At 38.8% G+C, this 25,744-nt stretch overlaps 1 protein-coding gene across 3 annotated transcripts; it reads right to left on the bottom strand.

Annotated features, from left to right (window-relative positions):
* Nucleotides 1–1,111: 1,111 nt before the first annotated feature.
* Nucleotides 1,112–22,307, bottom strand: AGTR1 (angiotensin II receptor type 1). 3 transcript variants are annotated; one of them, XM_053952187.1, is made up of 3 exons: nucleotides 22,216–22,307; nucleotides 17,493–17,632; nucleotides 1,112–3,953 (listed from the first exon to the last, which is right to left on the bottom strand). In XM_053952187.1, exon 3 carries the CDS (start codon nucleotides 3,898–3,900, stop codon nucleotides 2,821–2,823), a length of 1,080 nt encoding a protein of 359 aa, XP_053808162.1. In that variant the 5' UTR covers nucleotides 3,901–3,953; nucleotides 17,493–17,632; nucleotides 22,216–22,307; the 3' UTR covers nucleotides 1,112–2,820. The 3 variants fall into 3 exon arrangements, with proteins under 3 accessions (XP_053808162.1, XP_053808163.1, XP_053808165.1); XM_053952188.1 differs by lacking the exon at nucleotides 17,493–17,632; XM_053952190.1 differs by lacking the exons at nucleotides 17,493–17,632; nucleotides 22,216–22,307 and adding an exon at nucleotides 21,801–21,845.
* Nucleotides 22,308–25,744: the final 3,437 nt, after the last annotated feature.

The raw sequence follows: 25,744 nt of genomic DNA on the forward strand, positions 1-25,744 counted from the left end.
TCTGGTTGTTCACAGTAACTCTGTGCTCCAAGGGGTTTACTTCCTGCTGCTACCCAGTTAGAGTTGCTGGAGAGTTTTATCTCCAGGTTCTTTTTGATATCTGCTGATTTGCTTTTGTGTTTTATTTTTTTTTCTTTTTTTTTTTTTTTTTTTTTTTTTTCTTTTTAGGCGCTAGCATATTTGGCAGATGATGAATGTTTCCTTACTCCTTAGGAGAATGAAAATTTCCCTGCTTTATTTAGGAAAGATTTCCCCTTTACTTTCTTTGCCTGTTTATTCGAGGTCTGTGCTGCCCTCAGAGCACACCAGGTGTAATGCCTTCCTACCTTTCCTCCAGTAACACAGCTGAATGTGCATGCTCCTGCTTATTCACATGGCACAGGCAGATGCACCAGTAGCTTAGGATACAGAGCCTCTTAAAACTGCAGGATCTGGCATGAAATGATCAAGATCAGTAACCAATGGCTTTGATTTTTATGTCTCCTCTTTGAGATGGCTCTTGCAATGAATGTTTTGCAAATGTTGTGGTCACTGGGGACACTGGGTTTCAGTGGCCAAAGGGATGAGCAGGTGATGAGAAAATGCTTGCTTAGACCCTGTCAAGGAAGTTACTGGCCTCCCACATCGGAAGTTTGGTTTTATTTGTACAGGAGTTTTGCCACAGGTGAGGATCTTGAGATCCTTCAGGTGGCAGGGAAGTGTTGCTGTTTCTAACCGTAACAACTTTTGAGATGTAAAGCAAATTTGTGGCTGCATCCAGCAGGTGGCAAGCACAGCACGCAGAATCATGGCTGGACAGAGAAGCTTCTGCCAGGGGAAGCTCTGGATGCTGCTCAGCACGTGCATGTGTGTCCATGAACAAAATATACAGATAAATCTGGCAATCTCTGCCAGTCCTTTGTCAGCTTAGAGAGTGCTGGGGCACTGGTCCTCTTCTGGGTGCTATTGATAATGCATGGGGTTATTGACATATTCAATTTAAGCCAATGGCTGTCTCACATGTAAGGATATCAGATAATTAGAAAGTATTCAGTATAGCAATTTAAATATTTCTTTAAGTTACATAGTTAAATGACATTCAGGCTTCAAAAGTCAAGATACTACCTTGCAATTAAATTAACTTAAAGTTTTAATGAAGGAGAGTTTTTGTATCATAGAGCTTTAGAAGTTGTGACTTGTCACAGCGCCTTGCAAGGTATGAGTAGACACATTCCCATTTTTGTGGCTGGAAGAACAAAGGCAAAACTGGAAAAAATTCCCTTAGTATAAGTGAATGAAAGAGTAGGAAGATTTCTAGACCTGGTTGTAGTCCCATTTTTTCCTTAAAGAGTATTAAACTACAGAAATAACTGTTTTATTGTGTTTTGATTTTGATCATCAGAAAATATGGATAATCCAACCACTCACTACTTGAGACAAAGCCACATTAGACGTATGATTTTGAAAATTATAAATACTGTAAATTCTCAAGGGGCATGTAATTTTCTACATGATATATATGAAGTTTTGGATTTTTTTTAAGTTTTGTAGTGTCAAAAAGTACTTATGAACTCATTTATCTTTGAGGACAATAAATGCGTGTGAATCAAGCATAGATATTATCTGAAGCTCATTATTTGAGGTATAAAGGACACATATGAGGATATCATTGGTGGAAAATTCCCACAGTGCTTGTCACTTTTCCTCGTGATTTGTATTGAGAATTTGAGCCAGACTTTAGTTCTGATTTATGCTAGTATAAATCTGCATTTGTTCCATATAAATAAAAAAATGTTCTACAGGGAGAGAATACCCTGGGCATTATTTTATATAAATGGAGAGAAATTCCATAAAAGCCAAGGGTAAAGTTTGATCTCGGATGTTTTGTGATGGGACTAAAAGTATTTTTAGTTAAACTGATAGACAAGCATTGTCCCATTTTTTGCTTATCAGTATATAAGTTTACTAAATGTGCAGGAATTAATTTTTTTTTACTTTTAGTCATACAGAGTATGGAGTCAACTCCCTCTGTATATAAAGCTCTTCAAGGTGAGGGTGGCTTTTCATGAGGAAAGGCTGAGTGAACCCCATTTCTGTGTGCACATACATAGTTATTTTTAAACTACTACAAAAATATCCACTGGGATATAAATGTACATTTCTGAAGCAATGTTTGAAATGTATGAGTAGGAATATAAATCTAAAAATATATTTATTCTATATTTAATAAATAAATCTGCATTTTATTGCATATATTATTATGAAAAAATTGCCATTAAAAAAATAGTAGCATAAATCAGAATAAGACCAATTTCAAGGACCTTAAATTTCCATTTGAGTTTAAAATTGGGCCTCTATATATAGCATATATTTGAAAATATATTATAAATATGATTATAAGACATTTATGTAATTAAAAAAACACCAAAAAAACAAGAAACAAAGTTTCACTTCTTCAACAGAATAGCTCACATATATGCAAGTCAGGTTCTTTGTATTTCATGTTATTTATACAAGCTTTTCCTTTTGAAACACCTGTGGAGTTAGGAGTTTTCCCTCCCTTTCTTTCATAGTTCTAAGCAAACGGTGGGATGTGGCAGGAACTCTGGCACACCTGTCCAACACTTGGGCTGCTTTCAGTAATGAAAAACAAAACGAAAACGAAGCAGTCCTCTTTACAAAGTAAGCTGAAAGGCCACTGCTGGCTCTGTACAGTATGATTTCTCTGAGGTGATCCAGTGTTGCTGTGATGAGCTGTGATGTTCAGGACCGCAGACGAATCTTGTTGTTCTTGCTGCTTCGCACACAAGGTTGTTCAAAAGAAGAACTTTGTGAAATGCCTCAGTTGGTGTCGAAAGGCCCGGCAGTCTTTTTAGTGTGCAAGCGGATATTTTCTGGTGGCCGATAGGAGAGGGAGCTCATTTTGGTTGTGAGGCTTGGATGTGTGCTGACGTTTGGTGGGATGTATTTTATTAGCTGAAGGAAGTATTTTTTAAAGTTTTTTCCAAAAAAAACATAAAAAAAAGGATTCAGACAGTTGTTAAAGTAAGCGATACAAATGGTGAAGGGCATAGCTGTATCCACAATATCGGTGATTTTGCAATCTGTTATTACGTGTAATTGAATCAACACATCCAGAAAAGTGAACACTTGATGAGGAATCCAGGAAAAGAAAAAGAAGAACACAATTGCTACAATCATCTTGAAGATATCATCATTTCTAGTCTTATTTTTTTGAATTTGATATGCCTTCTTCAGAGTCTTCCAAATTAAGGTGTAGCTTGTTAATATGATCAGGAAAGGAACTAAAAAGCCCAGCAAATTTTTGGATAAACCCAACCCGACCCGGAGCGTCGTGTTATTGCTCTCATAGCGAAACCCGCAGACTGTCATGTTCAAGTTCTCAGCAAAGAATATGTTGCGGTGGATGATGACGGGCAGGCTGGCCACGCCAGCCAGCAGCCAGATGGCGATGCAGGTCGCTCGGGCCACGAACATGGTGCGGCGGATGCGCGACTGCACCGGGTGCACGATGGCCAGGTAGCGGTCGATGCTCAGGCAGGTGAGCAGGAACACGCTGGCGTACAGGTTGAAGCTGATCCCCGCCGAGGCCAACTTGCACAAACAGTTGCCAAAAGGCCACTGGTATTCCATGGCCGTGTAGGCTGCCCAAAGGGGCAGAGTTATCAAAAAACACAAGTCAGCCAGTGCCAGGTTGAGAAGAAAGATGCTGGCTACTGTTTTTAATTTCATGTAGCAGTAAATGACAATAACCACCAGGCTGTTCCCGAATATGCCTATGATAAAGATGATGCTGTAAACGGTTGGAACCATAATGTAGATGTAGCTGTGCCTTCCTGAAACAGGACAGTCCACGTGGATTCTTTTAACAGTTTCTTCAGTAGAGTAATTTGGAATCATCTTGAACTCTTCAGCTGTAACTTAGTTTCAGGGAGAAAATATGAAGTTCACACCTAGGAGGGGAAAAGAGGAAGAAAACAATCTTTGTGATAGGGATTTAATTTTTAACAATTCTCAACTAAATGTCAAGTTTTTTGTCAAGACTAACACAATGTGTCAATGTCTTTGAATTTTAAAATAAGCCATCTTCAAGTGTTTTATCGACCAATTTATATTTCAATACAGACTTTGCAGAGTAAAACAGAGGTAAGAATGTTAGGAGTAGGCCGAACATTTTTAGATTCTTCCCAACATACATGAAATCTTAAAAACCTCTTTCAGTTAACAAAGTTTCAATTTAAAATAATACTGGTTAGTGAACATATGTCAAAAATAATGAGAGAGACTGAAAATAGCAAATAACTTTAAATTCAGTGGAGTATTTAGATTTTCTTTCCATAAATAGGTGACATATTTAATGAGGTAAGTTATTCAGATATCTCAGAAACTAAACTTAAGCACTCTGAATACTAATTAAGTATATAAAATACAAACTACAATGAATTAAGAAAATAAGTGACTTTAGATTAGGTACTAATTTGTATCTCTGAGATTAACCACTAGAATTTTTTTTATACATTGAACCTATTTCTTTGAGAAAATTCTTACATCACAGAGAGAGATGAAAAAGCACAATCTAGTATTCTGTTGTACCAAAACTACTTTAAATATTCAGAGGTTACTTAGCTCCCCATCTGGCTTGGAACTATGGCATTTAACTAGTAGTGAGGGGAAAAAAAATCTGAAAATCCGGACATGTCCTGATCTGTTGTACATTAATAACTGCACAAAGAATTTAAGAAGGGTGCAAGGGGGAGCACATTACTTTTTCAGTTGCTGACAAAATTTATGTATCCAAGAGTTGAAGTTGTATTTCTGGATCATATTAAGTGCTCAGCAAGGGCATGAAATCTCCTTTCGGGGGCACCTGTTTGGTTTGCCAAGGCCTGTGTGTTCTGCAAGAATAATTTCTTTATTAATGACTGATTGCTTTAGAAAGCTTACAGTGTAAGTGACTCTAATACTCACTACTTTCTAGAGTCTAAAAACAGATAGTCCTCCCTGAAAAAGAATGGATTTAAAAAAAAAAAAATCAGAGGTTTTATTGCAGAGTAGTGTTTATTGCTGTTTGCAAGATCCAGCTATAAGCCTAACTTGTGCTGCTTAAAACAAAGATTAACTGAAATAGTTTGGCTTCAAAACCAAAACAAAGCAAACCCCAAACAGCAAAGAAACCCTTTATAAATGTAAGACCCACCCTAAGACCCTGGGCAGTATGGATGCATTGAGGAAGCAGAGATGCCCATCATTACAGACACACCAGTGATGTCACAGGTGCGGCTGCTCGTTATTTGAGTGCTTCAGCACTGATGTTCCTTTTAAATTCAGAATGCCACAGAGTTTAGTGTTTGACTGGCTCTTGTTGAAAGGCAAATCTTTTTACAAATGACTGTATTTTTAACAGGGAAGTGAGGCACAGATTTGTTTCAGCAAAGCCCACACAGGAAGTCTGAAGGAGCCAGGAACTGAACCCAGAATATGGGTTGCAGGCAGCATCTTGTGAGCACGGTCACCCTTTGGCTCTTAGCCTTTTGTAAACTTGTTATTTCTCTATCTTAGCTCATGTTGTAGCATATGTTTGCATTCACAACCTGATTAATTTCTACAAAGCTAGCAGGGTAATGTCAATATTTAGTTCTTGATAATTCTATCAAGTTTATAGTATCTAGTAAAATGCAACTAATAGACATTTTGTCAAGATGTGCTATGCAACACTTCCCAGTTCCTTCAATTCATTCTGTGTATTAGTCTTGTTGCTTCAGTTGGTATGGATGTCTCAAAATGACATGAGCTATTTTTGTCAAGTTTAAGAAATTAATAAGTCAAGCAAATAGAGCTAACGCAAAGAAAGGTTCACCATTCTGATCACATGTGGCACTCTAGTACAATCCTGAGCAAAACCTGGCTTTTAAACTGTGTCAAATCTCAAATACAAGGTGTTTGGCTCTGTGGAAGGTCAGCTTATCCCTGGGACAGGGAAACCACAATAGAAAGATTTCAATATAAATCCTTTTATCTCATCCCTTGCTTATGAAAGTAACTTTGACACTAACTGATAAGTTCTGCAACATCAAGGTCTGGCAACATTTGCCCTGTCCTAGCTACAGGCTGGTGCTGCATGGTCAGTTATAGTCTTTGCTCCCTTATATACCCACAAAAATTACAGCCGAGAACTTTGCAGTAAGAATCTGGAGTGAAGTTTCTGCTTGGGAGATCACTTGTGCAAGTTTGACTGGCAGTAATATGGATCAGGCCCAGTTAAGGCTGGGCAAGACTTTCTCAGTGACAAGATTCACCAGTCCCTGGTACAGTTTGGCTCTGTGTGTACTGAGTGACAGATTCAGTGTCTAAGGCAAATACAGCTGAGGGTGAATATTCCCTTTTGGTGGGGTTGATTCTGTGCAATGGTAGATGCCAAGGCAATTTTCCCATGGTCTTCTCACACACCCCTTCAGTGTACTGCATTGCATTCTTTTGCTTCCAATTTCCCTTTTCTACCCCCATGGTGACCTGTACTGTTTCATGTCTGTAGTAGCTTTAGCTAATACTAATTAATAGCATATGTTCTTTCAAGAAAGAGTAACAGTGATTCTATTACATTTTCAGAAATGTGTTAAAATAAACAAAAAATAATTCAGTTGGGAATAAATGTCTGGCACTCTGAGGTATTGAATTGCCTGAGCATATTCTGGAGTGCTTGGGAAATAAAAAAACGCAGAACACTTCCCGTGAAGAATCAGCAATTTTGTCAAGAAATAGTATTATACGTCAATCTACCTCTGTAAGACTGTGTAATCCTCCTGGAGGTAAAAGGCTTTGCTGTAACACTGAAGTCAGTGGAATTGCGCAAATGATGTGTCCAGTATGCTACCACTTTTAAATTATACTAAGGAATTACAATAAATAAATAAATAAATCCATCAATATTTTCAGTAAATGATGAGGAAACAGAAATACATAACGTGGTTGCTTTTGGGTAAACACATCTGGGTATCTGGAAAGAGTCTGAACGTTGCTCTGAGAATGAACCTCATAGGAGCTGTACATGTGAAACGCACTAAGGAAGGCACTGCTAATCCCAAATGGAATTTTAAAATTTCCTGGAAATTATAAAGTTTCAGAGCTAGTCTTAGGTGGATCTGCTTCCTTGAGCACAACTGTAACTTCAGAGCATTAGGAAAAGCTTCGAAGTTGGAGAAGGTAATTTTTTTTTGAAGGCACAGGCCCTTGGCTGTGCTGAGAAGTGTGAGAGGGCCACTGCAGCAATGTGAATTCCTCACAGGCAGTGATTTCTTTCCCATACACCTTCAGTTTTTCCTGTTAGTCTCACTTGCCACAATTCATCTGCTTGTCCCAGGATCATGGCTGCACACATGCAAAGAAGATACTGGCTAGTTAAATGTATCTATTGAAGTTGTGCACATTGATAATTCCATGTAAAGCATCTCAAATGACCTGTGTTAACATAGCAATAATTGGATCATCTTAAGGCTGACACACAAGGTGCTTTTTGTAATGGGATTGAATAGTGACTGTGAGTGGTGTGGTGGCATCAATCTCCAACAAATTATCTGGTGAGCAGCAAGTACTTGTTCTGAGGTACTGTCCTGTTTGACCTTTTATCTTTTTTAATTATAATGATTACAAATAGGCACTGATAATGAAATTCTTCAGACTGCTCAATCAACGATTATTTACCACTCCATTCATTGCTTCTGTTGGGTGAACATGCATCCTAATTAAACTGCCTGTGGAAAAAAGGAATGCTGGGCTCATGCAAGGTAAACAGCACTTTGCCTACTGAAAGATAAGAAAGCAGTGACCGTGGCTTTCTGTGAGAACTTCATCACCTAAAAATAGGTAAGCAGGTGTCACAAGTCAGATTTTGAACAAAAATGTACTTAATATTTGCTTTGACAAAGACTAAATAAACTCAGGCTGACCAATCCTGCCACAGCTCAGCCACCTTATCACTAGGTAATGTGCACTTTCCTTCTTCTGACAGTGGGTGGGTTATGTGCTTTTCTTACAAATGAGATGATAGTTCCATGTTTTAAGAGGATACTGCATTCTATTTTTATGTAAAATTTTTGCACAGGGAGAAAAGAGAACGAAAAATGTTTGGAACAATATATTCAGTATATTAGCTATATTTATTTCTTTCTGGTGGCATAAACTTTCCTTTATCTTAAGACTTTAATCCCCCTTTTCTAATTTATTCTAACTGCTGAGTAAGTAATGACACTTACACATGCTTTATTGCAAAGGCTTTTGGGGTCTTTTTCTATCCAGAGAGTAACCCTTTCTATTCTCAGGACTTAGTGAGTAGAGCTACCTGTATTTCGCACCCACACTTCAGCACCTTCTGTGCTTTCCTGGAGTTCCTGAGCAGTACCATTGTGAAGCCATAGATTTATCTTTCTTCCAGCTCTTATTTCTTCTGCTAGTTCTAACAGTCTGTATTTCCCACTGATGGCTGTCCTAAATATCTTTAATCCAGAGTTGATAGATGAATTGTGAAGGGAAAGAGTAACAAACAAGGGTACATAATTCAAACTGTGCCATTACAGTGGGCTCTTGTCATCACTGCCAGTACCTTCCACAGAGGTCAGCATCTGACTTTGTGGTAAATGACAATAAATCAAAATACCACGGGAAAGGAACTGTGATAGGTAGTACAGCACCAGACACTGTCTGTACATCAGCTCACAAACACCAAGAACACAAAGCAAACCTCAGCAGACCTGTGTTAGCAGCTGTCAAGATGTTTTGCAATTTTGGATCAGGAGGTGGTCTGACATCAGAACAAACAGAACTTGCAGGACCTTGTACTGGCCTTAGCATTTTCTTCTAACAACTGTGCAACCGAGGCAACTGCCAGTCTGTTGAAATTGCTGTTAATTTTGTGGTTTGCTTTATTTATTTATAAGTATGTATCTTTTTAATGCTCTCACCTATTTGTGGATTCTTTTGCCTTCCCCTTGCAAGAGCTCAAGCTGGTCTGCTTCACTTGTGCTGGCTCTACATAGCTGGAAAATAAACTGCCTGTGATTCTTGCAGGATCTGGTTCTCTATAACATCAAAACCTAAATTGGTTATTACTTTTTTTGTGCTAGCAGAACAAGTTCCTGTTACCTTGCAAATGTGAACTGTTTATGTACTCTGACCTTCTCTGTAAGAACTTCTCTGTATTTATTTCCTCTGCCACACTTCAAAAGAGTCTGTCCTTCTGCAGGATGCCTTTATAGCTTATTCTGAGAAGCATTAACATCTATCTTCTGTTTGTTCTCATGGACTACTCTCATTAATTTCCTCTTCACTTCCCAAGTATCTTTCAACTACTCAGTTTCAGTCATAAAATTTATGTGAAAAAGGACAGATGAAGGGGCTTTTTCCCCTGGGAAAAATCAATGCTTGTGGAATCTCTGAACAGTGGAATTGGTGGTGTGTATGATTTTGCATGATTATGGGGGAGGAAAATGCAAAAGAAAGTATCAGAGTTAAGCATACTGACATTTAAATTGCTCTGAAGTTTAACTCATATAATATAGATTTTGACCACTAGAGGTCTGTATTTCCTCTTTTAAAATAAGAGAATTGCTATTTTAGGCTCAAGTGACATCACTTTTCAAAATATCCCCTTTGTTCAAGATTATTTAAGATGAAAATATAAGGCAAAATATATATCATTGTACCTGTACTTATTTAAATTTATGTACCAGAGGTAATTATTTTCACTTTATTTTAGCATCTAGCAGCTTCTATCTAATTTCCTATATTCTGGCACATTTCTGGTTTTGCTAACCTTCAGTTCAGTTCGTGCACTTTAAAGACAGAATAAGATTCTGATATTTTATTTTTTCAAAGACATATGCAGCTTAAGCTCTCTGTTTAACTCTCCAAATTGAGAAGAATATTTTAAAGGAACTTCACTTTAGCAATGCAGATGGAAAAATAGTGACACCTACTCATGCAACTAAGATTATTTTAGATCTAACGAGGCATGTTGTTAATCCAAATACCAGCCAATTTTGAATGAAGATATTTTTACTGTTGAAAATGACACTTCAGAACTGCCCTTTTTTTTTTAAGCAACTTAAGGGACTTTTAGAAATTGAAAGGTAACACAAGCCTACACAGTGTTATCCAAATGGTGTGTGCATTTTATGAATTTTAAGCAGTTTAATAACTTCAAAATAGAAACGTATTTAACAATTTGTACACCACTACCAACCCCTACTTTTACTAATATACATGGATTTGTCATTACCTCTTTGGACAATGTCCATGCATGATACTGTTATTCTGTTTCAAATTATGTGTTTACCTAAATAGTTCCCTAATACTGGAAAGGGCAAACAGCTTTTAATTCAGATGGAGCAGAAGGGTTGTTAGTGTCACAATGAGATTTATTTTATTGAAAATAGTAAATGAGCAAACTAGAACCAAAAAAAGACAAACTATAGTGTCCTGTGCCAGATGAGTTGGACTAATGAGTATTTTGTCCTGTATTTATGTCCAATGGGTTATTTAGTGTCAGTGTATCTCTGTGCACTTAAGGGATGTTTGAGTACAAGCATACAGTGTGTATATCTTTAAGTTGCTAAAAATAGGAGCATTTATAGAGAATCAAAGTGATATATAGAGATGGAAAACCAGCAAGCAGTTGGCTAGATTTGAAATGAAGAATAAAGAAATCCATTATTTGCACACTTAGACTTTGTGTTAGAAATTGTTGTGGCAAAAATTGGCGTAAGTGAAAGGACATTCCTAAACATTAATTTATGGGGCTGTGGAGTGATGAACAAAATCTTCCAAGTATATTTTTGGACATTTAATGTTAATACTCTACAATGTAAAATGTGACCATTTTTCTGCTCTTTTTAGCAGTCCACAGGGTAATGATGTCACAGTTATAATGAGAGCAGCTGCAGTAGCAGGGAAAGTTTGGGCTATTGTTTGCATATACTCAGTGTATGTACAGAGTCCAGAAACAATGGAAATATCTCTTCCTACTACTCAGCTCTCTGGACAAAGCTAAATATCAATCCCCAACTTGGGTATGTGTCTTTTTTTTTCTTTTCCCAGAATCTGGGAAGCCCTGATGTACATACTTCTATAAAATTTTACTTGTAGAAATTAATGCCAAGAAAGGATTGCTCAACTTCACTAGAGTTTCTCAACCTCACCAGAACTTAGTGATTTAGTGAATGCTACCATAGCAACGATTAAGGGGATTATTTTTTACAAAATTTTTGACTGACAGATCAACAGGGCACTCATTAGAGCTAGCCAAAGTAGAGAGAAAGTATAATTCTTTTAGTTTATAGGTTTCATTTTTAGGATTCTCTAGATTTAAGTTTCAAAGTAAACACTGATTTCCTCTTATACACATATATTTGTTTTCTCTGCTGTTAAGGGTAAGGAAAACATTCTTGGGTTCAATCCATGTAGAACTGGACTCCAAAAGACTGAAAGATTAACCACTGTCAACATGCAGTGTGTTTAATCTCTTGTGGAGGATCAGTGGGGTGGTGGTTTTAGACACTGCTGGCTCTGGCTTGACAGTCTATGCCAGATATTTTAGACTTTTCTACCTGGTTTTCCAGTCTCTTTTTTCCCCATTTAATCATCAGAACAATCTCTGTTTTCTTTCTTTGACCAAGGCTGCATGAATGTGTTGCAAAGTCTCTGCTGTTTAATATGTCTTAGGTATCATATAACCTTAAGGATATGAATATAAAATTATCTCCAGAGCAGTAAGTTAGAACTGAAAAGATCATTAAATAAACCAAGTAAAATATATTTCTAGATTAATACGTCTGTGTCAGTTCTTCTGAAACTAAACATCACAATGCTAAGCTTCAGAAAAGATGATGTTTGAAAGGGGATTCTCATGGTGTCCTGTCTCCTTGGTTGGTCCGTCTTGACAGAAATGAATATCATTTTTTCCTTATCTAGATTATTAAACCTATAGCCAAATTAGTTTTTAAATATGAAAATTAGTTGTTATAGCAGGAAGCAGTCACTGCTCTTGTTTATAACACAAGGTAAAGAATTGTCTCTTTCTGTAGAAGAGGCTTTAGACATGGAGGTGGCATATTAAGACTTTGACATGAGTGCATTGACCACCCTCATCAATCCAGCATGGGATTTTGCACCTCTGCTCTGGCTGTTAGCTTTACCAAAAAGGAAGTTGGTGCCCTTCTGGGAGATAAAAATGATCAATAATCAGCAGGCTAACCTAATGTCTGCTCCTCAGGATCATGTCATCACCTCATACTGCTCACGATGTCATTTGCTGCACATTAGATAAAAGGAAATGAAAGATAAAATAAAGGTATTTCAGAACAATGTAGGACTGGTATTTCTAAAGTTTTCTGCAATGACATGAAAAGTTTCTTGAATAGCAGCACAATGTAATATTTTAATATGAATACACATTTTACTGCAGGTTTTTAACTTCAAATTTGATGCTGGGTTATGAAATATCTTTAGGGTATTTGGAAGTACCTGTAAGAATCAATAATTAACCAGAATTAAGCCATCAATCCCAGAACGAATAAAAATGAGATTAGTTTGAGCTGTGAAAGGTTACATGCTGCACGGTTACTTTCTCTGAGTGATAGTAAATGAATGAATTAACACATTTCCTTTATTGCAGTTGCAATTGCCTATATAAAATATAGTGTGCCCCATGTGATTGTTTTTAATAAGAGACAGAAATCGAATTCAGGTTTGTTAAGTGCAAGTGAAATAATTTGATGAACTTTAAGTTTCTTTTCTGATAGCTTAATTCCATGGAATAAGAACTTTTAAATTTTTTGTTTGGTTTTTTTTTATAATTTTTAAATTATTTTTATATTACATATACATCCTACACAAATGTAGCTTCTGGATACCTAACCCCACACCTGAAATTTCTCAATTGTTTCCATATGTAATGCACCGTAAGAGTCTATTGTGAATGCCTCCAATCTGAGAAGTAAGGGAATTTACATTAATTCTGGCCTTGATCCAGATTTATATTTCTGTCTTATATTAAAAATGCTGTGGAGAGGGAAGAAAGAAAAAAACCATACTGAAATAAAAAGCACTGCTGTGAGCACACCTTATTGTGGCTAGTTCTAAGGGCAGAGATCAGGTACAAGGAGTGGGGTATCTCACCTCCTTTCAGATCATGTATAAATCACAATTGCCTTACTGGACATTCCATACAGCTATGAGACTGTCCTAAGTTACACAGTCCTCTTCACTGAAGCTTGAGGGTTCCTTCTGCAATGTGCAAAAAATAGCAGTAACAGCTATTCTTCCTGCCCAACTTGTAGGAGAAATGTTATTACATTACTGTGATTTCAAGCAAGTAGAGCTTAAGGGGTTACAATACATTTTATGCGCTGTTTTGAGTATCACTGGTCTCTGATCCTATTCCTGCTGGAAGGAATGGTAGCTGGAATGCATCCAACACTGAAAGAGTGTTTAAGTTTCATTGTCCAGATCTTAGTCTTAGTTAGTAGTTGCACTTGTCCAGCAGAAGGGAGCTATCACATGGAAAGTGGCCCTTTGAGGGGAAAAAGGCTACTTCCATAAATGGCTATAATTGCAAGACAGAGCTTGCTTACCAGCCTCTAGGTAAAAACAGGTGAGATTTACATAAGCTTAAACTCTTGGTTGTATTAGTGGTTGTTAATGATTAAGCAGAAAAAGGTATTTCATGCATCTAAATCAGAAATGATAATTTAATAAAATGGTTACTGCATGAGTGACATTCCCACAGCAATACGCAATCACTGTCCTTTTCTGTTCCTGGCAGTGATTACAACAGGAAATGTAATGGAAAGGCCAAATCTTCAACTATTTCCTCAAGAACCAAATCCCCTACTTCTGGGAGAAAAGGATTTTTCTCAATCTTTGCCCTTTTTCTGTCTTACAGCTTTACTGTGAAAGACACAACTCAATCAGTGGTGTTATTATTATAAATGTACCAAAAGCAATGTTTTACTTAGGTTTTTGTTGCTCCCTCTAGACAAGGATGTTTCTAGGAAGAAGGGTAGGGGACACAGCTAATAATTTTGTAGACAAACATGGGAGGTGATAGCACTTTGTGGAATTTCCAGTTAGTCCAAATAGAGGCTTCCTTGTTTTTTTCCAGTAGTTTATTTTATTCAGAGACCACAGTGTCATTTGCCCCTCTCCCAGAGGCATGTAACTCTTCTCATGAGCCAGAAGATACAGAGGTAAAAATGAATATTATGTATGCAGTTTATTTATACTCCTGAACAACTTTTCTTAGCTAAAGGTGAGATACTAATGCGATCAGCAACAAACTCTGAAAAAAAACTTCTACTTTTCTGGTGCAAGGAACTGCATTCTGTACCTTCCTGTAAAACAGCAAGAAGGGCGCCACCAGAGAGCTTACATAGATTTGCTTCAAATTGTAAAGCAAATCAGTAACATTTTGATGTGCATGGCAACATTCTGATGTGTGTTGAAGCCTTACCTGTATGTTAATCCTCAAAAGAACATTTTCCTGCCATTGAGCTAAATCACCAGGCTGGGGCCATGATGCACCTATGAGCTTTACAGGCTCAATATGCAGTCTTGTCTGCAGTATGGGCTTTTTATTTTTACATCCAATTCCCCACCCAATCCCCCTGCTTCCCCACAACTACAGAAGGCAAATGTATATTAATGAATGACAAGCTTTAGAAATGCATTGTGCAGAGCAATTACCTTCATCTGTAATGATGGCTAATCAGAAAGCAGGAGAGAAAAGAAACACTGAAAATTCTCTGCTTCTACTCCAGAAGTGGAGAGACCTCCTTCATACAGAGGTGTGCCACTTTCTAATCTAATGGAAATTAGATGAGTTGACTGAGAGTAGTTCATGTTGCATATTGTTACCTAAAAAGACCTTCCTTCTCATGAATCCCATTCCTGTTACCTTTCACTAATGTGGTTAGACACAGAATCTTTTGCTTTGAGTAATGAAGACATGAACTGAAATACAAACATGTCTGCAGATGCAGCATTTCTGCAGACAAACCAGTATCACTAAAGTGTCTGTTGTGGAAACTAAACCAGCTAATGTGAAAGCTTCATCACTACATTTCCAGTGTCATGGCTAGTGATTTCCATGTAACTTCCCACCAGTCAGTGCTACAGCTCTGAGGAAAGCAAACCTTGCATTGAATGCTTTTTTTTCTTTTGACTTCGTGCTGAAAAATAGTGTTTGTCTTACTGAAGAAGCAAAGGCAATGAATTGTCGATTTCTGGGCAAAGAAATGGATGTTAGGTTTCAACACCTTGGTTCAGAGGAAGCTTTGTCTTGTAATTCAGCCATCTGTAATAGGATTTGGTTCACTGTGTCTGACTGAGATACTTGATTACTTTTCTTATTATATAATTAATTTAGACATCCTTACAGTGGGAAAATATCATACAATGGCAATACCCCTCAGAAAAGACTTTTCTTCCCTAAATGAGAATGTTAGGAACAGCCTGGAGGGAAAAGTTAAAAGATTAAAAGAGAAAGATCAGCATGGAGGCTTCTTAATGAATCGCTCATTAGGGTCAGAAAAAGGGAACCAAAGCCAGAATGGAAAGAAAACAGTATGAGTAACTGGCAAAGTACAAGAGTTTATTCAGACAAAAAATCTTTTAAAATGGTAATGTAGCTAAGCCCAAGAGAAGTTAGTATCATTGTAACTGTTGGTAGGTATAACACCAAAAGCATAGAGGCCCAATTGTGCTTTCAGTTGCACACAACTCCTGTTAAGGGCAGATCATTATGAGGACTAGAAGAAAATTCGAGAATATCTGAGTCAATTGAACTAGTGAGTTTCTAAAGGGTTAATCAAAGAGAATGAAAGGTCAAACATGGACACCTTAATCCTTGTCAGTGTGAAAGGTATTATCACCCATGGAAAAACAAGTTACTATGATCCTTAGTGCTTTGTCTGGAAGGCGGCACACTTAATAGAATGATCCCAAAATAGATGTTCTGACAAATTTGTACAGCTTGTTTCCTGGCTTTTTTTCCCCCCCAAAGTAAAATTTATTGCTCTATTTTGAAAATAAAATTAATTGGTGAACTCACTTTGCTGTCCTGAGATGTTCCTTGCGGGTACTGAGGATCAGCCAGAGACAGCAAAACAAAGACAGCTGTTACAGCTGGAGTGAGCTAATCTATGATACTGTGAATCACTGCATCCTCAAGCAGGTGCAGTCTCGGTTCTCAAGCAAATAAAAGAGCAGAGAAGCCCAGAAGGGGTAGTGCTGTGCCTTCCCAGAGATGCTAAATGAGCTTCACTTTAGTGCTACGAAAATTACCGTGCACTTTAGTGCTAGGAAAATTCCTTGGGTGCGTGGCTGTCCTTCACTGACATGGCTTTTTTTTTTTTTTTTCCTAATGTTATATTTAAGAACATGGAATGGCATCATAAAATGTATTTCAAGGTAAAGTGATTTTGAACCCTTTTTCTTTGAAGTGCTTTTTAGGAAGACCATATGAAAAAAAAAATATATTTTTACCTGATTTGAGAAAAACTGTAATTGTCTAATCATGGTAAGTGGCTAATAACAAAACCAAGAGGAAAACAATAAAGACAGCACAACCAGAGTCCCAGTTTGAAAACACATGTTGATTCTTGCCCTGTGCCTTCCATTTCTGACAGTTGTATATCAGAGAGCCTGAGGATGGAGAAAGCAAACCCTGAGCTACTCCAGTAGTAGCAGACTTACCCCTTGGCAGGGAAAAAAAGTAAAACTGCATAAACATTTAGGCTTGAGCAACAAGAATGAGTGGAGAAAGGAGAAAAGATGACAACCAATAGGAGTTTATAAAGAAAAAGATGAAAGGACAATATACATCTTATAAAAGTAGACTGGGAAGGGCATGAATGGTTTCTCAATGAACAAGCTCAGGCTGCATCTTTGTACATCATGTGCTGCCTGCTTTGAGGAAAGGCTCTGGCCAGGCTGTGCTGATGCTAAAGCAGAGTTAAATGGAGGCCAGCTGCCAAGAGAACATTTTTTAGAGAAATCAACTTGTGCATTTTTCTCCTTGCATAAGCCCCCCATCATGAAAATACAGCTGTTCAGTGGTTTTCTGGAATGTTTTACTTATTCGTATTGTCCCTCTCAGCTAGAAATGCTGAGGCACAACACTCCTCTTCAGTGTCTCCTCTCTGTTTTCTGAAAATTGAGTGGATTCAAGAATCCACTGTATTTTAATTTCTATTTCTGTTCCTATACTTCATCTACTGATTATTAGATTGTACTAGCTATGGATCTATCAGTAACTCACACAGTGGAATGGCCTAGAAGTAAAGAAAGGAATAGGAGAATTAGCTGAAATTAGGAGTTTAGTTAAATCATTCTTTGTTCTGGCTGTAACCCTAATTATAGCTTTCACCTCAAGCAGTAAAACACTGTCTAAATATTGACCTTGCCCAAATTCAGTACTAGTTTCTTCAGCTATTGCCAGTTACCTTTTGCTGTAGCCTGCTTTTTATCTTGTCTTCAATCATGCCACTCACTGCTGCATTGCCAATCTGATCTCACTTTCCTGCTGTGAGGCCGTCTTCGGTTATTACCCGTTTTCTGTGCCTACAAGAGAAATGCTACTCAGCTGCAATAAAAGGAGATAAACACCACAAATAGTAACCAAGCATTCCAGCTAGCCTTGTTATGTGGTGAGTACCTGGACAGTTTTGCTATCAAACAAAACGAAAATGGAATAAAAATTTTAAAATACACCTGACTAAAGGCCGAAATCCATAGTTCTTTCACGTGATGGTGCAGCAGAGAATACTAACAGCATGTCATTTGGAACATGATAGTTTCCTATCCTTTGTTGCAATTCACTTGAAAGCTCAGAGTAATTTTAGTATAATCCATCATTTATCTGAAGATAAGGCCAAAAATTATTAGACCAGCAATTTTATTTCATATAGGCTTTGCTTCAAATAATCACAGCTGTTGTAGGGCTTACAGTCAAGATAACCTCTTTTCATTTCTTACAGCTGAGGTAAAAGAATGTTAAGTATGAGTATCATAACTCCCCTTGTTGGTCAAATTTGTTAAATTCCCCAAAATGTTCCAAAGTGATGAAGATCCTTCTAGGGTACATCTGGCAATTTTAGGCATTTTTTGTTTTCTTTTGTTGGCAAAGGATACATTTTAGAAAATGGTACAGAACATGGAATGAGTGCTCTGAGTAGAATGTCTGTCTGTTGCTGAAAGTGATCTTAAGAGACAAATTCGTTGATGGAAAGGGAATGGAAAGAAATACTGTCATTAGCAAAAGATTACTGGCTTGCTCTTCACTGCTAGGGTGTTTGGGATCAGAAGGAAGAGACATAAAATGATTCTGTGATTAGTAACTTTGTTACATACAGCCACAATTGCACTGAAATAGTTCTCCTGGAGCCTTTCTGTTCTTCAGGCTGCAGTGTTTCAGCTTCATGAATGAGCTCTGTGCATCTTGAAACTCAAAGGGTGCATTAGGCTGCCACCTACTCAAACTCTCCAATGCATTTGAACTCACCTTGTGCTTACATGCAAAAATTTTAACTTTTATGGAAAGTTAGTTCCATGTAAGTAGGTGAGGTTAAATACTCAACAATAGCAACCTCTTTATTCCTGCTGGTGTTGTGGAAACTAACCCTACAATAGTGAAAAGAATGATGTAATTTTTTCCTCCATTTCCCTCTCCCTTCAAAGTGATCCACGTTTTTTATTCTGTTTTCAGAATTCCATGAGATTTCTAAGTATGTTTCTTTGTAAAATTCTGCCATTTTACCTTCTCAAACCTGATCGTAAAATGCAGAGGCTGACTTCTTAAAAACATCATAGTCAACTTTAGGACTAGCTGTCCAAAACTGTGAACTTCCATCCAAGAATACTGAAAAATTCCTAATTAATTTTTGAGAGGAGCGCAGGGTAAAACACAACATCTGTGTCACTGCATTTCTGATGGAATTGTTGTACAGCTCAGAGCAGAAGGAGCAAACAGCAGCAGTAAACTAGATAAGGCTTGAAAACTGAGCCAGGATTACCCAAAGGCTGGAGATTTAGTTAAACATGCAATAGAGCCTACAAGACAAGCGAGCTACAGTGGGCCTGTGGTGGCCAGGCCATAGCTTCACCCAATCCTCCCAGCTGTGAGCTCCCGATCTCACCGTCCTTGCAACTCTGAAAAGATTCTAAGTTGATGCTTCTCCTTCTGGAGAAATGTTGCTGTGCTGCCAACATTACTGTCAGAAATAGCTGAGGGCAATACTTTGCTTCTTTGCTTTGCTTTCCACCACCCCTTCCAGCTTGGTCATTTGTCCTCTTTTTTCATGTGTCCAATATAAAGCCCAAGCAGATCTATTTGTAGGCCAATGAACCTTGATAATCCATCTCCCCAGCTCAGCTTTAGATACAACATATCCAAATTCAATTTCAGTTGATCTTTCCTCTCATTGAGGTAGTCTCCTAGCAGATAACCATTAAATTCAGTTTTAAAAATACACAATATTAACCATGTAAGTCAGCTGTAGTATTTGATTAAAGTAATGCATAAATATCCATATTCTGTATCCACATCAAGATGAATATGACCTTTTACGATGTCACCAAGGCAGAATAGGATACTTAAGGTGCAGAGGACATGCCAACAACTCAAACAATTGCATGCTTCTTAGAGTGTAATTAAGACCCCTAAAATTTGTGTGGCTATAGCCACAGGTGAGCTTATGACTACTACTGGTGACACTCTAATAACTTCTGGAACACAAGAAGTTCCAGAGAAAAAAAGAGAGGTAACGAGCAAATAGGAGTAATTTGTGACTGCTTAAAATGGTTTAAAGTGATACTATACCTTTGTATGAACAAGATTTTAACTAGGGCAGTGTAATGAGAGTTTGTAATTTATGTAACTTTAAATTACCATGTTAATTGCTGTGATCAACAATAGGCAGTGCCAGAGTAAACTTAAATATTAACTACTTAAATATGCTGCTTTAACAAACATGGAGGATAAAATTACCACAGAGAAGAAAACTTAGGAGTAGAAAAATGCAGTCAGTGCCCATAGTCCAAAATAGATTTTTATTAAAAGGGCATTAACTCTGACACTTATTTCCACGTCAGTCCATACATTTCTAGAAAGTGTAAACAAATCACCATGTTTACATTCTGCATCTGCCTCTGTTTTTATAGTATGACAAAGAGTGAAATTAAATATATTTTCCAATATTTAATACCATTAATATTATTCAGGAAACACAAATACCATCATTCATCTTCTTGTTCTAAGAGGACTGCAAAAAGCAGGTTGTTGAGTTGTGATATTTGGAAGTTAAAGGCGGCACTCTCCTCACTCCTGCAGCGCTGTGGTACTGACACTTCAGGCTGGTATTTGCTGCCTTTTAAACCAGTAACCTCTAGCTGCACTTTGCACATGCTGACCAGCCCAAGAAGATACTGTTTCAAAGCAGGAAGGCAGGACACCTTACACCATAGAAAATGAGCACACTTCTGCTCTCCCCCAGTGCAAAAATTATCTCTGTTTCCATCTAATACTAAGACAAAAGTAAGAGGAGAATGAAACCAGCTATATATCCGAATTTAATGATAAATGTGACTTCTTTTAATTGTACAGGGCCACTTTGTTTTGTCAGTTCAACAACATAAATTAGGAAGCACACAATAATCACAACTGATTTTTCTCTGCTATGCAGTTCAAGTTGTAGAGCGGAAAAGCGGGCAGAAATACCACATTCCTGCTGGAAAGGCATATATTTTAAACTCTTAATACATGAGCAAAAGCTGAGTTTGTAGGCACTTAATATTTTTGAAAGAGGCTGTAATTTAAAAGATTATGGTGGCAACAAGCAAAATGGACTGCCATCGTCAGGAGTATGAAACATTTGTCTGACATGAAAATAGACCTAAAAAAGCCTTTCTACGTCATCATGGTAATTACCTGCTTCAGGCCATACTTAATCCTCCTATTCAGACAAAAATCTGATCATGTTAGTGCTGTGGGTTCATGCAAGTGACAAGAGAAGAGGCTTCCCTATACAAAAAAATCCCTCTTTATACCCTCAGCCTGAGATTTTACTGAGCCAATTTACTACCTTGTCCCATGCTATGCAGCAAAACACAATCCAAAGGAGTGCTGCTACTTTTGGAAGTGATGGAAATTTACACTGATCTGTAGCATGCTCTGGGCAGAATCCTGCTGTCCCTTATTGCCATACATCTCATTAATTCTAGGAGTTTTGCAGAAATATGGAAATAAGTGTTAGTGAATACTGCAATTTTACTGCCTGTACACATCATGACCTGACTGAGTTACTGATACACCAGTTGACTTAGAAAAATACAGGGCTTGTACTTGTAAGTAACTTGTAACATTAAGTGTTTTGATGCATGGAGAGGGGAAGAACAGTAAATATACTACAGGTCTTCATCTAAACTTGTTGAAGAACTCTAGTCCAGTGTGAGTCCAAGAAACGTTTAGAAACTGGCCAGGGGAAAAAAAGGCAGGAGAGGCATTTTAACTTTACTAACTAAAATTAATCTTTGGTTGTAGATCACGCCAATTCTTTTTCTGTAGAAAAATGATAGATCTGGTTATGGAGAGTGTATGCTACAAAATTCTGATTAAACCAATACTCCCTGCTAACTGGTGGAAGTTGCATTGCCTGCCAGACTGAGAAACTGAACTGTTGCATTTCTGGGAGTTTGAACTCCCAGAAGCCATGAGCATCACTTTGGTGTTTGATTAATTTCTATTGTGAGCTTACCAGAGCGATAAAAAATTTAATTGCTCATCTGATCCTGAGCAGAGGTGCCAGGGCTGTGTCTTGCAGGATGCTGGGATGAGCCTCGATGGGGCGATGGAGTTCCTGCTCCGAGGGCTGTGCCTCCTGTCAAAGGGCGCCCTTGCTTTCTCTTCAAACTGTTGACAAGACTCGAGAGCTCACACGCGGCAGGGCTGGGAGCCTGTGGGGCACTTAGTCCTCTCTGAAATAATTATGTGAAGCGAGCCTCGCAAGGCAAACAAGAACACGGAGGATTAAGTGGCTGCTCTTCGTCCAGGACTGAGCCTTCCTGTGCCAGCTCCGCCTAAGCCAAGTGGAAATTCCGTACGGGGCTGTGCCGCGCTCGCAAACGCTCTGGTTGCCCCTGGCCGAAGGTGCCCGGCCGGGGCGCGCTTACCTGGGTCCGGGCGGGGGTGGCTGAGCCCCGGCGGCGCTGGGAGCACCCCGGGCTGGGCTGGGCTGGGCTGGGCTGAGCTGGGCTGGACTCAGCTGGGCTGGGCTGAGCTGAGCTCCGGGCGCGCTCCTTGCCGGCCGCGCCGCTCCTCCCGCTCCGTGCGCGGCCCCTCCGTTTATAGCGAGGGGCGTTGCGGCACAGCCCAGCTCGCCCGCTGCCTCTCCCCACCCATCTCCCGGGACGGACCCCGCTGACCCGGCTCCCTCCCACTTCCCCTCCTTCCCCGCCCGTCCGCGGCTGCGGGGCCGGCCGGCGGTGCCGGGTGCCCGCGGGGTGCGGGGCAGGGGCAGGGCCGGCGCCGGGGTCGCTGCGGGAAATGCGGCTGCCAGGCTGCGGGGATGGGCGAGGGGTGCGCATGAGGGGCCCCTTCCTTGCCTTTGCCTCCAGCTTTCAGGGGAAGGGGTCGAGAGTGATGTATAAACATTCGCAGTTTCTCTAAGACTCCCCCGGGCCGCCAGTGAGCACAACTGAAATGTTCTGATCGTCACTTATGAAGTTAAATGTGTACTTGCCATAATAAATCTGGCAAACTTTATTCTCTGGGAGTGGAGGGGAGCAGAAACACAGGAAACCCCCTCGGAATACATGTTCTAGGAGGACTTTTCATATCACCGATACTGTCATTTAAAGAAAGGTTTTTGTATACCATGGATTTTGCTTATTTGTGTGTCTCTCATTCTGCTAAACAGGACAGGGAACAGCTTTTCACGCAGAATTTGTGACACTGTCATGCCCATCAAGAACAGGATTTCAGAAGTTATATTTCATATTAGGGCCATCACACCTCAGTTATGGACAGAGCTAAAGATTCCAATGGGAGTTGCACAACTGTGAATTGCTTCCTAATCCTTTTATACACCTAGTGTGTTTTTGAAAGCCCTGTGAAGAAAGACAGGATCTAGGATGGCAAGATCCTTCAAAGGTTGGCAGTATAACTTTATTGTGGCTAAGAATAATTACAGTCTATTTAGTCATAGTGGTAGGAGAGGCAAATCAAGAGGAAACATTTGAATTCTGCGGTGATAACAACTAGTTTTTCAGTATCTGCACATGTACAGTCAGTAAGGTCTTCTCTGGTTATAATTTGTTTTTGAAAATCTGTTAGCTTAATCAGAGGTTCAGAGAGAAATGGAAAACTGCAGCACATTGCATAAATTCAGTTGTTCCAGGCTGTGTCTGATGGGCCATGAGTGTGTTTCATGGAAGCACTAATTCACCTGTGACATAATCTTTTGCCCTGATCTTATTTATATTGTGACAAGAAAAATACGTGCATTTTCATCAGAACAGCAGCCAGGACTGAAGCAGTCTATATTGGCAGCATGTTGCACTCCTGCCACTTGGGGACTTTGTAATTGGCTTCCTCTCTAAAGAGACGATGCATGTTCACATTTATCATGACAGGGACTAGAAACCACTTGCTATGAGTATTGTTCAGGCCTGTACAACACCTAAAGCTGGCTACAGCAGTGTAGCTGCTGTTATCCCCATTTATGTTGTTGATTTTATTACGTGGAGCTCTTGACATATGGGACATATTTTTCCTATCCAAACCCTTCTTTGTACACGTGTGACTGGTTCCCAAGCTCTGCTGAGTAACAATGTATTTGGCAGCTATTGCCCACTTCTGCCTCAGTGTGTTCTGTGGTAGAACCTGCTGGGTGGAGCTGGTGGGCACCTCCATGAGGTGACATTTGCAGGGCTTTCAGTTCTCCCAGAGCTGAAGGAGTTGTAACCAAATCCCAATGCCAGCAATGAATTCTGGGTGCTTACAATGCCTCTGTATGTGTGAATCACTGCCCAGGAGCAGTTGTGCCCTTTATTGCATTCCATCATCTCTTCTCTTCAGGAAAGGATGAAGAAAGTAGAAGATAACTGTATTTTAAACCAGAATAAAATGAAAAGAACCACAGTAACTTCTTTTCCAATTGGATTCTTTCTAAAAAGATGCATGTAAAATTGAATTTGGGTCTGCATCTCTCTGCTGAGTTCAGTCCATCTCTGGGATATATAAGAGAGAGATGTAATTGAATGTAATTTTGGGAAAATCTCTTCACTTCCAGCAGTTTTGTGTCTGGAATCCCAATAACAGAATTGTAACATGATGAGCACTGCAACATGCACTCACTATAGAAATGTGATTTACAGGAACGTCCAGTGAATAATAGACTTGATGACTAGAATTCTGTTTTCACTGAGCTGCTGTAAATAAAGAGGCTTCTTTCCACCAGAATTGATTGAGGTGTCTGTAATGTGGAAAGGGTTTCAGGGAACAGGTTTCATTCTATTGCTTGTGTTAGAGCAAAGAGCTGTCGTTAAGAAGGTGACTGGACTGGGCAATTTGATTGCTATCAAATCAAATAAATAGCTCTTCTAATAGCAATATTTATTAAAGTCACTAGCGGTCTAGTGAGAATAAATAGTTTAAAACAAATTCTTTATTGGGAACTCAAAATTACATTGCCTTTAAAACCCTTTTTTTTAGTAATATATTTGGAATGATTCACATCTGAACATTTTAGCTGTTGTTTTTTTACATTTTCAAGATATTTTATTTCTTTTTGCTAAAACAAAAAGCACAAAGTTATTTTCTTTGTTAAAAACTGTTTCTTACATAGGTCCCCCTGCTTCTGCATCTCAAAAGCCAGGCTTGAGAAAAGTACCACAGGTTGTGAGATTTGTGGCATTCTGGTTCTCTTCATTGTATCCTTTTATGTTCCTTTCTGATGCATTTCCCCACTGTTGATTTTTTCAGGAAATAGACTGGACTGTTGCACATAGAATATATCTGTACATTTGCTTAGAAGCAAATGAGTAATTCAGATGTAGAATTACTGGAAACCTGGATATGTCCTGGTAGCAATCTGATGTGAGTAAAGCTGATGATTTTCCTGAAGATAAGACAACTTATAAAAGTTATTTTTTAAGACCACTTCTTGTCTCCTGCTGCCATAAGGAATATTTCAGTTCTATCCTGTTTATATATCCCTAATTTTTTTCTGAGAAAAGGGACCTAGAATTGATCCCAGGCCAATGCATTGTGGTTTAGAAATCTTTATCCACTTTTGTCTATGATGAACGGTATTTTCAGTGTGTTCCCTTCTGTCAGGTCTGCTAAAAATGGAAGTTACTGGGAAGTATTAAGGAAAGAAAAATTTGAAAAAATATACATTTTAATTCTCACTGTCTCTAGATCCCAAACCTTTTCAGCTGCAGGAAAAATGTTAGCTTCTGCTGTAGGAACAGGAAAGTATATTACTGTTGTCATCCACTTGCTATGTGAGACCAGAACATTCTGCTTGGGCCAGCAGAGTAACCTGTGTTTGTGTGTGTGAGAGGAGAAGAGAGCAGGAGAGGGTGAAATGTTGTTTAGGACATGAAGTGAGGGAGGTCATTTACGGACTTTTGAGCAGCAATGGTGCTAATATCCACAAGGTCTGCCTCTCCAGAGTGATGGAAATTTACATTATTA

Source organism: Vidua chalybeata, chromosome 10 (genome assembly GCF_026979565.1).
Source record: "Vidua chalybeata isolate OUT-0048 chromosome 10, bVidCha1 merged haplotype, whole genome shotgun sequence".
Lineage (NCBI taxonomy): Eukaryota > Metazoa > Chordata > Aves > Passeriformes > Viduidae > Vidua > Vidua chalybeata.

Bases quoted from the DNA above. Each gene is read 5' to 3' on its own strand.
- AGTR1 (XM_053952188.1), bottom strand. From the start codon at position 3,900: ATGATTCCAAATTACTCTACTGAAGAAACTGTTAAAAGAATCCACGTG.